General features: G+C 44.1%; 2 protein-coding genes across 6 annotated transcripts in view; one reads left to right on the plus strand and one right to left on the minus strand.

Annotated features, from left to right (window-relative positions):
- LOC149972337 (uncharacterized) overlaps positions 1 to 6,546 on the minus strand; it is a 25,815-nt gene extending 19,269 nt beyond the window's left edge. Inside the window, exon 1 of the mRNA XM_090218131.1 lies at positions 6,326 to 6,546. Within this exon, the coding sequence (XP_090074257.1) occupies positions 6,326 to 6,336 (11 nt within the window). The 5' untranslated portion in view covers positions 6,337 to 6,546. The remainder of the gene's footprint in view (positions 1 to 6,325) is intronic.
- Positions 4,455 to 13,951, plus strand: LOC110503511 (transcription factor RelB). Of its 5 annotated transcripts, XM_021581853.3 has the most exons (11): positions 4,469 to 4,812; positions 5,353 to 5,364; positions 5,590 to 5,777; positions 7,520 to 7,852; positions 8,608 to 8,774; positions 8,985 to 9,076; positions 9,222 to 9,353; positions 9,551 to 9,655; positions 9,882 to 10,097; positions 10,254 to 10,325; positions 12,082 to 13,951. In XM_021581853.3, the coding sequence occupies exons 1-11, from the start codon at positions 4,779 to 4,781 to the stop codon at positions 12,573 to 12,575; spliced, it is 1,845 nt and encodes a 614-aa protein (XP_021437528.1). In that variant the 5' UTR covers positions 4,469 to 4,778; the 3' UTR covers positions 12,576 to 13,951. The 5 variants fall into 5 exon arrangements, with proteins under 5 accessions (XP_090074247.1, XP_021437528.1, XP_090074246.1 ...); XM_090218121.1 differs by lacking the exon at positions 5,353 to 5,364 and having other exon boundaries at positions 4,455 to 4,812; XM_090218120.1 differs by lacking the exons at positions 4,469 to 4,812; positions 5,353 to 5,364 and having other exon boundaries at positions 5,394 to 5,777.
- Positions 13,952 to 16,241: the final 2,290 nt, after the last annotated feature.

Consider the following 16,241-nt stretch of genomic DNA (forward strand, 5'->3'; position numbering starts at 1 on the left):
CCTCAAAAACACAGTAAAACGACATAATCTGTTTCAGTAGCTATAGTTATTTTTTTTAACGTAGTTATTACACATTGATTACACTCTCACTCGTATATCATGTCACAACGATTCACCTATACGTATGCTATGAGTCATAGATTTTAATTTGCATAAAGTTCGTTTGGACTGCGCCCAATTCTCAGGTACCGATGAAAGACGTTCACTCAACTTTCTGTTCTTCTGAGGTCAAATTAGCTAGCTAGTTAACAATGGCAGCTCAATTAATCGAAAATTGTAAATCTACCATCTCTGATTGCACCAGGCTGCTGCTCACGGACAGAAGAGATGGACTTCAACCATCCATAGTAACGTTAACGTTGACTTAATGTTAGCTAGCTATCTAACGTCGGTGTTGAGAAGCAAAAACAAGTAGCTATTTGTATTTGCAGAGGTTTTGTGGCAACATCTACAACCAGACTGCTTAGAGACCTGGGAATTAAGGGCCAGAGCCAGCGTTCGGCAATCAAAGCTGTGTCGGAGGCGGCAGAAGGCAGCAGTCAGTGGCTCTAGATGAAGAGGAAAGACCCCAGCTGGGCCCCGAAGTGAGAGGGCCAGGAAGTATGCGGTGAACAATGCTTGACTCAGGGAGGACGCCCCTGTCATGCATAGTCCCATGGGATTGTTGGCTATCAACAACAAGGCAACTCCTATGACTAATTAGGAATGGGACGCAAGCGTAGGATTGATCAGCCTGTCGCTGGCCGCCTTTGGGGAGGGTGAATAGTTTGATTTGATAGATTTGATAGTGTGAATAGTGTAGGCCGAAACACCCTAGGAACCAAAGGTACACTGCTGACGATGCGCTCCCCGAATTTCACCAGGCTCACTGTTCATTAACTATTGGAAGTGCTTGCACAAAGGATAGTAACATCTCATCCTGTGTTCTTGGAATCTACATCGCTGGTCAGTACAATTGACCTTATTTTAGCGCCCCCAAAAACGTAGTACTTCCAGATCAACTGTAATATCAATACCATTGTAAAGCACACTTTCTCCCCTTTCCAACAAAATCAATGACGACCTTCACCTCTAAAATGTAAATAAAACACTATAAAGAGTTTCTATAATGTGTCATTACCTATACCTATTGGAAGGTTTGTGTCGAATTTGAATCGGGAATTTTAGGGCGCCGCTAAAGTTATCTTCAGAAGTAAACAGCGGCTTTTTCAAATCATGATGACTTGTAGTGATGACGAAAACGAAAAAGGACTTGATATCCCCATTACCCCATTCCCCATTGTCCCTGTGTTGTTTTTAAACGGTGAGAGAAGCGCTACACCTGGTGGAGAGAGGCTGTAAAGACACAGAATGAGTTGCTTTATGTACGTTACGTCATGACGCATCACAATTTAACGTACGGGGGGGGTCAGTTTTTGCAACTTTCTCCAATACTATTGAGCCATTACCATGTCTATCAACGCTTGATTAGAAATGTCGTTCACACTCTAGATTTTGTCAACACAGACGTTTTCATTGCAACCTCGTTTGAATGTAGTGGTTACGCAAATGTGTACCGAAAGGGGTTGGTCACGGTTAGATAATGTAACGCTACCAACGGCGTTAGCTAGCTAGATCTGCCATTGACAGTAAACTGAACTCAAGATAGCTAGCTAACGTCACTCGTCTATAATCTAGTTATGGAATCAATAAAACGTAGTAACGTTAGCCAGCTAGCGATGTAGTTGAAATTATCGCACGGTTGTCATTGTTAGACCATGTTGCGGAGCCTTCGGTGGGCAAGCGGTCATTTGATTGATAAAGAGTTGGCCAGCAATCTAATTGCTGTTGCAGGCAGAGGAGTTCCTACAAGAGACAATGGACATCCAACAACGGGAACTTTACCAAGATGGAAAGTTGTTACATTTGTACAGCATGAGTGGCAAAGGCTGAGATTGTATAATTTTACTTGTCCTGTGTTAAGTATCCTGTGTCAAGTCTGGGGTTGTGTGTGCACCTCTATCTAGCGAAGTCAATCAATAAATACAAATTTGGTTGGCCTAGCTAATGCTGTTCCTAAATTCTATATTGTGCTCTTATAGTCTTTTAATCTAAAAAGATTTTTAGGAGTGTGTGTTGTTTCACCTGTTTTGTGATTGTCTCCACCCCCCTCCAGGTGTCGCCCATCTTCCCCATTATCCCCTGTGTATTTATACCTGTGTTCTCTGTTTGTCTGTTGCCAGTTCGTTTTGTTTGGTCAAGCCTACCAGCGGTTTCCCTCTGTTCCTGTCTCTCGGCTGTTCCTTTTTTCTAGTTTTCCCGGTTTTTACCTTTTCTGCCTGCCCTGGGCCTTATACCTTTTCCCCACCTATCTGGATTACTGACTCCTGCCTGCCCTTGACCTGTCTTTTGCCTGCCCCTGTTGGATAAATAAACTGTTGTTAATTCGACATTGTCTGCATCTGGGTTTTTACCTGAAACGTGATAATAAGCTTTGGGTGACATGAGAAAGCAAGAAATTGTAGTTATGCTTAGCTTATAACAAGTGTACCTCTTCAATTTACCTCTCCAAATTAATTTAGGACCATCAACTGTCTGAGACACACAGGAGGTATCCCATCCACCAGAGCCAGTGAGTTCTGATCAGTCTGATTCTGTGCTCTGAGTTGGAGCTTGAGGTAGGCTATACATTAAACAACTGTTGAAAAGTAAATATCTCCCATTTATAACACTGCACTAATCCATCAAATGTTCTCACATGTGCCTTGTGTTTGATTACATACACAGATGAACTAAAAACACTAGCACTGCAATCACTCAGAACAAAGAGAACAGCAGTGCCTGGACTTTGCAGTCTCCCTCTTTGAGTCCCTCTTGAGAGACAGGCAGAACCACACAGCACCCACCTCTCTAGTCCACACAATAATTCAGTAGTTCAGTCTATGATTGTCATGTGAGTGTACCTGGGTGACTGCAACTACGGAGCTTCTATGTCCTCAGGGTCAATTTTGGGGATTTATTTTTTGAAATTTGTTTTTATTCTTTATATGTAAATGACATTTGTTTATAGCTGTTTTAATATAATATATACATTCCTGAATAGTACGATCGCAGCCATTATCAGATATTATTTCTAGACAAATCAAACACAATTATAATACTGGTAAAAATGGTGTTTCAATAAAAAACAATTCTGAAATCTTGTAGGGCCAAAGTGCCCGAAGTTGCAGAATCACCCCCCAGAATCGAAGGTTGGTTTTCACAGCTGTTGCACAAGGTGTTCATTGTTGTAAATTGTAAGGTATCCCTTTACGGTATTCGTTAGTTCAACATGATTCATTATTGTGTCCTAGAACCTACAATAGATGCATATATTCAACCACAAGGGTGTACTAATGAGCTATGCGAGTATCATAAGTATCATAAGAGAACTACTGAAAGTAATATTATTTCAGTGAAGATAAGGGAACGACAGGTCAAATTAAAAACATGCCAGCCAGACAAGCCAGTGTATGAATCAAACGCATTTTCATATGAATGAAGTGGAAATTAGCTGACTTTGTGATCTGTAAGGCAAGTAACATTAATGTGTCAAACAGATCACACATTTTCTCTATTTCCGAAACGTAGCAAAGTTTAAGACATGGATGTCATGTTCTTGAAATGTTAACAAGGTACCCAAAAACACTTGGAAGTAATGTTTTCGTCATATTAGCTCAACAAACCTCGTTTAAAACAGGGGAAATTGTCGCGGTAATGATCTCCAAAATTCGATGCATTGGGTTGATATAGCAACGAACGCTAATAGTTGATCGAACCCCATTGTGATTTGGAGGGACACTTTTTGCCATGACACCCCCATTGATTTGGTTAGTCACTCTTACACGAACATATTTCCACTTATGCCCCCCAAAACGCCAGGGCCGGCGCTGTTTGGAGGTGTGGGTATGCAGACCTGCGAGCAACTGCGGTCCCTCATGATGAGTTCGGATTTTTTTTGTGGCCCTCACCACTGTCAAAATTGCTCATCTCTGACATAAAGGATATATTAATTGGATTAGTTGGCATATCGTTTGAATCACACCGGGATGCACCACCATGAGAAATTGCATGTTTGTGCACTACCAGTATCCTTCCTCATTCTATTATAAATATCCCACTCTATTTTGCATTAAACAATGAAATATACTATTCTATTTTCTGAAATATACTTAGTGCAAGTAGCTATATTTTTTAAGTACAATAATCGATCCCATTGTGCGCAAAAACCGGACATGAGGAAGGGTCTTCTTTTTTATATCAGGATATTCACACTCGGGTCATTGCACTTTGCGGCTATTATAAAACAGTAGTTTGCAAAATATAGTTGATGGTATGAGCCGTCATCTGAAGTTTCTACATGGCTACTGCCGGCACAACACTGCCTCTGGGGGTTTCCCAAGCAGTGATGTAAGGGGATTTCCACCCAACCGAACAGCCAGTCAAATCCATCCAACAAGTGCGGAACTAAACGCACACTTGAACAGGGCGCTTGTGAGGCGACTCATTTTAGCCATAACATATGCACTAGCTCATCGCATGCAGGAGATGTAGAATTTGTATGCTTTTTAACAACGAAAGGCCAGTTGAACCATATCGAAGTACAAGAGCGAAGAGAGGACAATATTTGATTGCAGTAGCCTACCATGGCCACGAAATGATCGGTCAGGGGAAATAGGGCGGAATTGTGTTCGTGTCTTGTTTTTTTTTTTAATACTCGAACAAGGTTTTCAGCTCCAGGACAAACGTCGTCACGTGCCATGAGAAACATGAGTGTTCAAAACTGCACTGCAAGTAAGTGTCTTTTCTTTTAAATAAACGGAATCTGAGTTATGCATCAACGGTGTCTGTGTGTTGTCCCAAGTCATTCACATTCGCACGAACAGTAGTATAATTTTCATAAATAATTTATCTACTTGTAGTGTAAACGCATTGTCACGGGTCTGTGTCAAAGAGTGGACAGACTGCAGGGGCCTAGACAAGAGATCCTATAGTGTAAACGGCACACACGGCCTTGCTATTCAAACTGCACACACTCCCATGCTATTCAAACGGCACACACTGCCCATGCTATTCATTTGACAGTTTGTGTTGTCATTCTGTCTTCCCCAGCGTGACTGACAGTTGAGTAGAAGGGTCAACACCCACTTCAGAGACGTTAGTCTTAGACACTAGTCTTAGGCTACCTGTTAAACCTATACTATTACATTGCAATACATACCTGTTATACTTACACTATTACAATCACTGTCATACATGTATATAGTCTTGCCTGTCACAAAGTAATCATTAATTAGTTAACTCACTTTTTTTCTCTCCCGCTTTGTACAACAGCAAATGACTTGGGTGAGTAGGCTATTTGTTATTAATGTTTTTAATGTTTTTAATTTTGTTTAAAAAAAAAAAGGCCTCCTAGGCCTGTGCATCATGCTCATGGTTTGATGTAGCTGGTACTGTACACATACAGACGTGGATCACACTCAGATGGCCAACCCACCAGCTCAATGTTTGCAGGCCCCCCCATCAGTGTGTTTGCAGTCTCCCTCATCCCACTCCCTCTACTCTTTTTAGACATCATTCAGGAGGTGATCTCTGCAGACCGAGAGTTTCCCTGTCAGGCCCAGTCTCGTTTCTGCCTCCCCAGACCTCCTTATCCCCCCGTAGACTCTGACCCCCAGGCCCAGAACCACAGGGCCATGCCCAGGCAGACACCCTCCTCGACGCCCCCAGTACTGGTGCCAAGGGGCACGACCTCCAGGGTGAGTACCAGGCCTTTCGGGATCTAATACAAAAATATATTTAATAAATTATACATTTCTACACGGGAGATAGTCTTTGTTAGGCCATTGATTCATAGAGTTCAACAGAAAAATGGAGGGGTTGACTTTTTGGTATTTGACATTTCATTAGGTTCCCCATTAGCTGTCGAAAAAGCAGCAGCTACTCTTCCTGGGGTCCACAGATGGCCTACACACCAGCTCAAAACTTGTAGTTGTTGTGTGGTGGTTAGTTAGTGATTTGATTTGTTTCTGCAGACACTCAGGTACTCTTTGTGGTCGCATCAGTTCACACTGTCAGGGCTTGGTATCTCAGTTTGTTGTAATAGCTGGGATATAAAGTCAAGAAAACAGCTAAGGTCTAGTCTTATCTGGGAAGTGTGCTATCGCTTCCTCGTGGGCTAGTTGTAGGAACCAAGGCCGACAGACACACCTCAGGGATAAGTGAAACTCAACTACTCACAGTTTCCATGGATAAGCATGGTGACTCAATTCACTAGTGCTTTGACTTCTAAGGCGGCCTTGATTACCTTGTTGTCATGCCTTGGGTTGCTGTTCTCCAATAGTCTGGAACTCACAGTGAGACAATTGTGGTCTGTGTACGTCTGTGAGTCAAAGCGGTGCCTTGAGAGAGACTGTGAGCTGAGTTGACACACCCCCGTCTTCTGCATGTTGTGGCATCTCGTGGGGGAGGTGGCAGAAAAAGGAGAGAAAGAGTGTCATCTGATTCCTACTTTCGTTTTGAGTTCCCTTCCTTCCTGGACCCAACCCTTTCAGGGTGGAAGTTCACATTCGGAGGCTTTTCTGCTTTTCTAATTGGTCCATCTGCTGTAGATTATGTCAACTTCCTGTTTCCTGAACATGCGCCTCCCGGCTCGATCCTAGTTGCTTTTGTGTAGAGGCTCTAAGGCATGCCAACACTATTACTCTTACACACTCGCACACATACTCCGCCTGTAGACGCTACTTTGCGGTGGAGCACAATGATCTCACACGCACCTCTTTTTGCCCATACTTGCTCAACTTCTGGCGGTTTGTTTAGACAGACTTGAGTTGTAAGGGCAGCTTGTAATAACAAAGGGAGAAGGCGATCCCTTAAGTCGGTCAGCTTTTTTTCTTTGTTTCCGGTTTGCTTTTGGTGAGTAGTTTTTCCTGTTGCTGGTCTCTAGGGATTCTTCAAACGGGCTGTCAATTAGAAGGTATGTGGTTGAACTTGGAGAGTGAAGGGCAAAGTGTGTGTGAGAGAGATTGTGTCTGTCTGTAATGACCACAGGCCGTTTAAAAATTTTTAAAAAAATGTATATAAGTATACCATTTTGACGTGTAAGAGAACCTAGGAGAAATGGGCAGACGGACAGAGCTAGAGAGATGGAGGCATGAAGGATGGAGAACAGTCATGCATCTCAGCAGCCTGAGAGGGTGGAAGGGAGACGGAAGTATAGAGGGTTTAACCAAAAACGGAAGGGGTGCTCTCTAGTTTAACGGTTGAAAGGGGGGCATGGCAACAGAATGTGTCAAATGAGGACATAGAAAGTGGTGTACTGAGAGGGAGTATGTAGATAACCTGCATTGTTATTGTTTATCTTTGAAAACGCTCTCACCATTTCACTCTCAGTACCGTCATGATGATGTTTTGGATGCAAAGTTAACTGTTTGTTGTCTGCTGTGTTCTTTACATGGATTTTTAAACATGGCCACTGACTTTAAACGATGTCTCTCTGCAGCCACCCTGCTTCTTCCCTCAGCCCCAGCACCCCTCTAGCACCAGAGATATGGCAGCACCTCACCCCACTCGTGGGGTCTCTCACTCGGGCTCAAACGGACGAGGACGGGGGTCCTCTGGTTCAGGGACTTCCAGGGGGCCAGATAGTCCCTCTCGACAGGCCCAGACAGACACAGATCTGCTGGAGCAGATCCTGGAGAGGCCCACCCTGGCTGTGGTGGAGCAGCCCAAAGAGAGAGGCATGAGATTCCGTTATGAGTGTGAGGGCCGCTCGGCCGGGAGCATCCTAGGGGCCTCCAGTGGAGACTCCACCAAGACCCTGCCTGCTATAGAGGTACCCAATAGATCCATATTGTAGTTTGTATTTATTTGAAGTTGATTGGAAACACTTTCATTTAAGACAACTTAGCGAAGTCGCAGTTAATGCCCTTACTCTTGTGATAAGGGACATCTTTCATTGTGACCACTTGGTTTAACGTCTCATTAATATAGAACCTAGTCCTTATATTTGTTTACTGCAAATTGTGTTCCCAATGTCATCCCTAACTTGCACTGGATTTGTATGTTTGTGTGGGAAGTGGAAGGGGGTTAACGGAATGTACCATCTATCCCAGAATAAAGGTGTTTCCCCCCTTGTTGGTTTGGCTGCCCTCAACATGTAGAGCCTTGCTAGTGTAAGGAGCAGGGGCAGAGGGGAAGGGGGAGGAATTACATGTAACTGAAATAGAAAGTACCCCACAAATCCACATCTTTGTGTGGTTCAAACTAAGGGGATTACCCCCCCCCTTTAAACACTGTTGATTCGCACCCACATACTACAATTCAGACCACATCCCTCTAAGATTAACACTACCAGACAAGTGTGAAGTTTGACAGTTGAAAGGGAGAGTTTTTGGTTAATCACTGCACATTTATTCAGTTTTAATCATGCTCTCACTTGCGTTGGAGGAAGAAAGACGGTTTGATTGATGCATATCTCTCCCCCGCCCTCTTTCTTTGTCCCTCTCCCCCGCTTTCTCTCCCCGTTTCTTTCTCGTCTTCACACTCTTTCCCCTCTCCTCCCTCTTTCCCCTCTCCTCCCTCTTTCAGCTCCAGGGTCCCATTCAGAACATAAAAAAAGTGATGGTCACTGTTTCCCTGGTGACCAAAGACTACCCGTACCGCCCACACCCCCACTGCCTTGTGGGTAAAGACTGTGCTGACGGTACCGGAATCTGTGTCATCTGCTTAAACCCTCACAGCAACCGACGTCACAGGTGCCCCTCTCTTTCTCTCCTCTATTCATCGCTCTCTTTTCTTGACAAGTGCATTTTCTCCCTTTGTCCACCAGAGGCCCATATCCTATTTCTTTCTCGTTCATTCTTCACCCCTTTGGGAGTGCTTTGCCAGGAAAGTGCACTAGGTTAGTGTAAACATGTCTGTTTTTAATGGTTGGTAACCGACCATGTTCTGTGTGCATCATGCAGTTTCGCTAACCTGGGCATCCAGTGTGTCAGGCGGAAGGAGCTGGATGCCTCTCTAGAGAAGAGACGGAATCAGAAGATCGACCCTTTTAAAAGTGAGCAGAGCCCTGACACGCGCACACAAAGCACATCGCAAGCACACGCAGAACTTACCCAATTACATAAACCCAATATCATTGTACAAGAAAGTTGTATTTTCATTAGCCGTAGGGTAATATCCTCTCCTCTGTCCTCCCACAGCGGGCCACTCTAAAAGCATCGAGGACATGGACATGAACGTGGTGCGGCTGTGTTTCCAGTGTGAGCTGGAGTGGGAGGATGGAAATAAGGACTTCCTGAACCCCATAGTGTCCAACCCCGTCTATGACAAGAGTAAGATCACCCCCCCCCCCCCCCCCCCTCCCTCCCAAACGTCCTCCTGACACGGACACCTGCGCATGACTGCTTTTACAATCGTCTTCAAACGTGATACGAACTAGTACCGTCACACCACAGCTATGTAAATGTACTTCCTTCCTGAACCATCTAGCAGGTGCTCAGTGTGTGTGTGTGTGTGTGTGTGTTTACAGAGGCGACCACCACATCTGAGTTGAAGATCAACCGTCTGAACATTGTTAAAGGGCCATGCACCGGCAAGACTGAGATCTACATGCTCTGCGATAAAGTCCAGAAAGGTGAGATCGAGCCAGACTCCCAAGTTGTAACATAGAAACACTGTGTTGAGCGCGCTGATATCTAGCAAATTAAAGGGTGAAGGCAAAATCCTGTTTTTAAACAACTCGATGGAAGTGGCACATGATGTGTAATGACACCTCTCTGGAAATACACGGTTGAAGTCATACAGCCTGCAGGACTATACAAGCTGATTGGTGTGTGTGTGTGTGTGTGTTTCCCACTCAGACGACATAGAGATAATCTTCAAGAGGGGGTCTTGGGAGGCCAAGGCGGAGTTTGCCCAGACGGACGTCCACCGGCAGATCGCTATCGTGTTCAAGACCCCGTCCTACCAGGAACAGGACGTGGGGGAGGAAGTGGAAGTAAATGTCCTCCTGCGTCGTCTCTCGGACCACATGGACAGTGACCCCGTCACGTTTACCTACCAGCCCGACAACACAGGTTGATACAACTTATGAATGATATATATATATGATATCATAATGCTGTGTTATATAACATGTTATGTATTGTGCAATAATATAACATTATAGAGATAAGAGCTATTCAAACAGAGGGATGAAAGATCTTTTTTTTCTGTTTTGATGCCGTGTTCAGATCCATATGAAGTGAAGCGGAAGAGGAAGATAAAGTCGGACATCGGCTTCACAGAGAGGTCCTGTGTGGCAGGTGAGGATTGGCCTCGGGCTCTTTCTCTTTCCAGCTTAAACTTCTGCACCTATTGCAGGACAGAAAGTAAAAAAAGAAAATGAAAGCGAGACCAATAACAGCTGCTTACACAGGACCATCTCTGAAACAAATGACTGTACATCTGAGTGTCAATAAGGTGTTCTTATATTCAGTGCATTCGGGAAGTATTCAGAGCCCTTGACTTTTTCCACATTTTGTTACATTACAGCCTTCAATTGTTGTTGTTTTTCTCATCAATTTACACACAATACCCCATAATGACAAAGCGAAAACAGGTTTTTAGAAAGTTTAGCAAATGTATTACAAATAAAAAACAGAAATACCTTATTTACTTACATAAGTATTAAGACCCTTTGCTATGAGACTCGAAATTGAGCTCAGGTGCACCCTGTTTCCATTGATCATCTTTGAGATGATTCTACAACTTGATTGGAGTCTACCTGTGGTAAATTCAATTGATTGGACATGCTTTGGAAAAGCACACACCTGTCTATATAAGGTCCCACAGTTGACAGTGCATGTCAGAGCAAAAACCATGACATAAGGTCGAAGGAATTGTCCATAGAGCTCCGAGACACGATCTGGGTGAAGGGTACCAAAAAATGTCTGCAGCATTGAAAGTCCCCAAGAACAAAATGGCCTCCATCATTCGTAAATGGAAGAAATATGCAAATATCAAGACTCTTCCTGGAGCTGGCCACACGGCCACTGAGCAATCGGGAGAGAAGGGCCTTGGTCAGGGAGGTGAATAAGAAACCGATGGTCACTCTGACGGAGCGCCAGAGTTCCTCTGTGGAGATGGGAGAACCTTCCAGAAGGACAGCCATCTCTGCAGCACTCCACCAATCAGGCCTGGTAGAGTGGCCAGATGGAAGCCACTCCTCAGTAAAAGGCACATGACAGCCCGCTTGGAGTTTGCCAAAAGCCACCTGAAGGACTCTCAGACCATGAGAAACAAGATTCTCTGGTCTGGTGAAACCAAGATCGAACCCTTTGGCCTGAATACCAAGTGTCACATCTGGAAGCATGGTGGTGGCAGCATTATGCTGTGGGGATGTTTTTCAGTGGCAGAGACTGGGAGACTATTCAGGATCAAGGGAAAGATGAGCGGAGCAAAGTATAGATAGCTCCTTGATGAAAACCTGTTCCAGAGTGCTCAGGACCTCAGACTGGGGCGAAGGTTCACCTTCCAACAGGACAACAACTCTAAGCACAGAGCCAAATAAAATTTGATTTGAAGACAACACAGGAGTGACTTTGGGACAATTCTCTGAATGTCCTTGAGGGTCCCAGCCAGAGCCTGGACTTGAGCCCGATCATACATCTCTGGAGAGACCTGATAATAGCTTTGCAGCGACGCTCCCCATCCAACCTGACAGAGCTTGAGAGGATCTGCAGAGAACAATGGGAGAAACTCCGCAAAAACAGGTGTGCCAAGCTTGTAGCGTCATACTTAAGAAGACTCAAGGATGTAATCGCTGCCAAAGGTGCTTTAAAAAAGTACTGAGTAAAGGGTCTGAATGCTTATGTAATATTTCATTATTTTATACATTTTCAAAAGATTCTAAAAACCGGTTTTTGCTTTGACATTATGGGTTATTGTCTGTAGATTGATGAGGAAAAAATATAATTGCATCCATTTTAGATTAGGACTGTAAACGTAACAAAATGTGGAAAAAGTCAAGTGGTCTGAATACTTTCCGAATACACTGTAAGTCCTTTCTATCGCCCACAGTTCAAAATGTGGCTGCAGCAGGAGCCTCCACCTCTCAGCCATTCGAGCCGTTCACCTTCCCCCCAGCAGAGAGCCAGCTGGTCCCAGAAGAGTTGCATCCTCCTGCCCAGACTGGGGCCTCCACCATGGGGGAGATCCACTACAATGACCTCCAGGAGGACAACTTCTTCAATGAGGACATGAGCCCAGACGACATCAGTATGCTCTCTCGAATTCTGTTCAGTGACCCTGCCCTCCTTGGCTTTGGCCAGGAGCTCAACTCCAACTTCACCACAGGCGTCATGGACATGAACTTTAACTTCAACCAGGGTGGGTCTGGGCAGGACTTGGGCTACTATAACGACCTGCAGTTCAACCAGCTGGTCAACGAGAATCAGGCCTCTCCGATGGACCTCCTCCCAATGTTACTCCGCGGCTCCGCCCCTCAGGACCAGGGCCAGTGTGATAACGAGGGGTGTGATTTGGTCCAGGTAAAGACAGAGGGGGACCTATGAGGACAAAACGTAACCCCTTAAGACTGAATGTGGCGCGAATGTAGCCCCTGAACATTAAGGGGCTTTTGTTGTGTTGCTCCTCAAACCAGAAGTGTAGGGTGTGTAAAGTCCTAACTCTGTTAGGACTTTAACTCTGCCCTGTGACAGTCATCTCACCCAAATAAAGTACAGTATGAGAGTTTGAACACACACAGGTAATAGCAGTAGCACCTTGTACCTTAACGTTGTGGTTACCCCTTGCCCCCAAAGGCCTCGCTGGCTGAGGCTATAATCCAGACCCCTGTCCCCCCCCTTCCCACACACAACCACTACCAGACCCTAAAAGGATACGTTTCAAAATGTCTGCCCGGACCCAAGTCTCAGAGTGTACTGTGCTGCCTTCACCATGCTGCTAACGTTAGCCTAAGGCTAATAGCTGCGATCAGCACAGCACTCACGGAAGACATGTAGCTTTAGCTCCTCCGGGGGACCAGAGTGATACTGGTGGAGGCGAGTTGCCCTTCCACTAGGCTAACCATGGGTGTTAAGAACGATTCCTACCTACCCATTGTCATTACTACCTGTGGTGACCAAATACAAAACGAACACACAAACTCAACCCTTGTCTGCCCTGTCAGTTTTCCTTGTCAGGCTCCGTCCTTACTGTGTATATATTGTGACTGAGGCAGACTTCCACCAGGACCTGCAGGAGATCCCTGATTTTGAGGGTTCAACTGAAGGAAAGCACAACAAAAGGGCTCGATTCAATCCGTATCGCGGATGTTCAGCGCTATAGCGCGATTGAAATTTCAAGGTCATTTCCAATTGAGCCGACACATGCACCATTTACCAGGAATGCAGTCTCTGCGAATGCGACATCATTGCCGTTACATTTACATCGCACTGTAGCAAGGATCTTCAGCACTACAGATTGAATCGAGCCCTAAGCATTTAATTGTTGGCGCAAGACAACCTGAAAACTAACCCTCTGTGGAGAAATTGTTAAATAAAAAGGGACCAACCACAAATGCTGTTTTATTTTTCACTTTCCATATGTGATATATTCTTTGTTGTATAGTCAAAGTTGTATCGTCAAAAGTTCCTTTCTTTTGACTGGTATCTGTAGTTTTTGAATGTTGACATTAGTTTTAACCTCTGGCTCACCTGTTGACTCTGTTCATTGTAATAATTAATCTCCATGTACAGTATAAACGACCATAGTCCAATGCGCTGTCCATCTGTTCCTAGTGTTAAACATGTTCAGATTATGTTCTGTGTATGTTCAGATTCACAGCTTCATTGTACACTGTATGCCAGACTCCACCCTTCACACTAGTGTTTAGATTTTTGTCATTAGTATTTCAAAAAATAAAATGATTCCAAGTCTTCATCTTAAACTCTGGTCACATCAAGTGGGTTTTGTTGTTGGCCATATGGGCTATTTAATATTAATTACATGATAGCTTTATTAATTTTGTAAAAACCTAACTGGCCAATGATAAAGGAGAGAGAAAAAGAGAGAGGGACTGAATGAAAGACAGAGGGAAAGAGGCAAAGGCTGTGGGAGAACGGGGAGCCAGACGAGTGTCTGTCCTCCTGGGTTCGTCTTTGTGTTCAGGCACTGCCGCTTTTAATGCCATCCTATTTTTAGCTGCCACCGCTTTTGTTGCCAGGTCATAGTCCAGCCCACTCACATTCCTAAAAGCCTCACTCACATTTACTCCAAAAACTACATGACTTCCCCTAACCTCACCAACACAACACAGTCTTCTTGTACATGGGCCCTGACTTGACAATAAGTGTACAACACAGAAATATATGGTTTGTGTTGTATGTAACTGGTGTTTTATCTCATGTAAAAGCAGATGTGCTCTTTTGTTAGCCCATCAGTTTCTGGGGAAGAGCTCTGATGAGGCGTTTCACTTTGTCCTCCAATGCCATTGGATAAGGCTTTTTGCCTGATGAGATTACACCACCTGTGAGTCACTGCATCAACGATGACTCATTCTCCCATACACCTTGTGTGTAGTGCCGCTGAAACTTTATTTGGAAGCATTTCTATTTGGATGTATTCATTAAAACATAATAGTTTAATCCCTTGTGTTCAGAGTTTTTGCTTAGTCAGAGGAGCATTATGGGAAGTTATAAGGCCACTAAAATCCAGTTCAAGCTTTCACCCAGGTTTTGATATTTAGGTACAAACAATAAAAAAAAATTCAAATGTTCTTACAGGAGAAGTTTAGGGGTTTGATCCGTTTTTTTTTATGCCTACTGAACGCAACCCAGTGAAAGGCTACTTACTGTATGGCAGCAAATGTTTCACTAGAGAGGCACAAATTGTTATCTGCTAAACGGCACAAACCTGAATGGATCTCTCTTCACAGGTCCATGGTGAACGATATGACGACATACATTTGTTTAATACGCTCAATAAGGCCCAGTCTGAGCAGGTGTACCTCACACTGTGCTTTTCACTGTTCACCAACACTGGAAATAGCGTTTCATAAAGCCACAGGGAAACTCCACGCTGGGCTCGCAACCAAAAGTTAACTTACCGTATGCACACAGTTAGTTACACACTGATGAGTATTACTAGAGGTAAATCTATACACATTTCCTACTTTACTATATAGTGCATTTCATACTTGACTAAAGTATACACACTCATTAAATGGTTTTATTTCTATGGGCCTACTGTATATGTCCACGTGTTTTGGTCTGAATTCACATTAAAACTAGCTCAGCAGCTTCAGAAGAATTTGCATACTTGCCCAGAAATAAACTTTGGGATTTTGAAACACGAAAAATTCCCATGAATTCATGCAGAAGAGCTTTTTCCTAATATATATTAGTCATAGGAAAGCAGACGTGAGTGTTCACACAAGTAGGCCTACATACCATTGCACTGAGCTAAGAGTCATACCTCCTCATTCCAGAGATAACCTTTTTATAGTAGAGGTGAAAGCTAAAAGGTTAACATTACACACCCAAACACTTGCGTCTGATTGAGGAAGTTGAAATGTCCTGTGTGGCCATACAACAATCCTCCACCTCCTCAAACCATCGATAGATCTTACTGACACGTTACTGACTTTATGTTCTGCAAATGTGGTTGAACGCAAATGAGAATGTGTGACATAACAAAGTCAACGTCTAACCTCTCCTCTCGCCACCTTCTCTGGTGCTAAAAACAACCTGTGTGTGTGTGAGACATATTGAATCTCTGTGACATATTCGTAAAGTATTCAGACCCCTTGACTTTTTCCACATTTTGTTACGTTACAGCCTTATTCTAAAATTGACTACATAGTTTTTCTCCCCTCATCAATCTACACACAATACCTCATAATGACAAAGCAAAAACAGGTTTATTTAAAATGGGGGGGATGAAATATCACATTTACACAGCTATTCAGACCCTTCACTCAGTAGCCTACTTTGTTGAAGCAAGCAAAGCTCAAGGACATTCAGAGACTTGTCCCGAAGCCACTCTGTGTGCTTAGGGTCGTTGTCTTGTTGGAAGGTGAACCTTCGCCCCAGTCTGAGGTGCTGAGGGCTCAGGAGCAGGTTTTCATCAAGGATCTCTCTGTACTTTTCTCCGTTCATCTGTGCCTTGATCCTGACTAGTCTCCCAGTCCCTGCCGCTGAAAAACATCCCCCCCAGCATGAAGCTGCGACCACCATGCT

This window comes from Oncorhynchus mykiss, chromosome 24 (assembly GCF_057628025.1).
Source record: "Oncorhynchus mykiss isolate SJ-2025 chromosome 24, ASM5762802v1, whole genome shotgun sequence".
NCBI lineage: Eukaryota > Metazoa > Chordata > Actinopteri > Salmoniformes > Salmonidae > Oncorhynchus > Oncorhynchus mykiss.

Excerpts from the sequence above, each read along its gene's own strand:
- LOC110503511 (XM_090218120.1), top strand. The coding sequence starts at position 5,523 with ATGTTTGCAGGCCCCCCCATCAGTGTGTTTGCAGTCTCCCTCATCCCA. Across the intron at positions 7,853-8,607 it reads AGACCCTGCCTGCTATAGAG|CTCCAGGGTCCCATTCAGAA; the intron begins GTACCCAATAGA and ends TCCCTCTTTCAG. Across the intron at positions 10,326-12,081 it reads AGAGAGGTCCTGTGTGGCAG|TTCAAAATGTGGCTGCAGCA; the intron begins GTGAGGATTGGC and ends TATCGCCCACAG.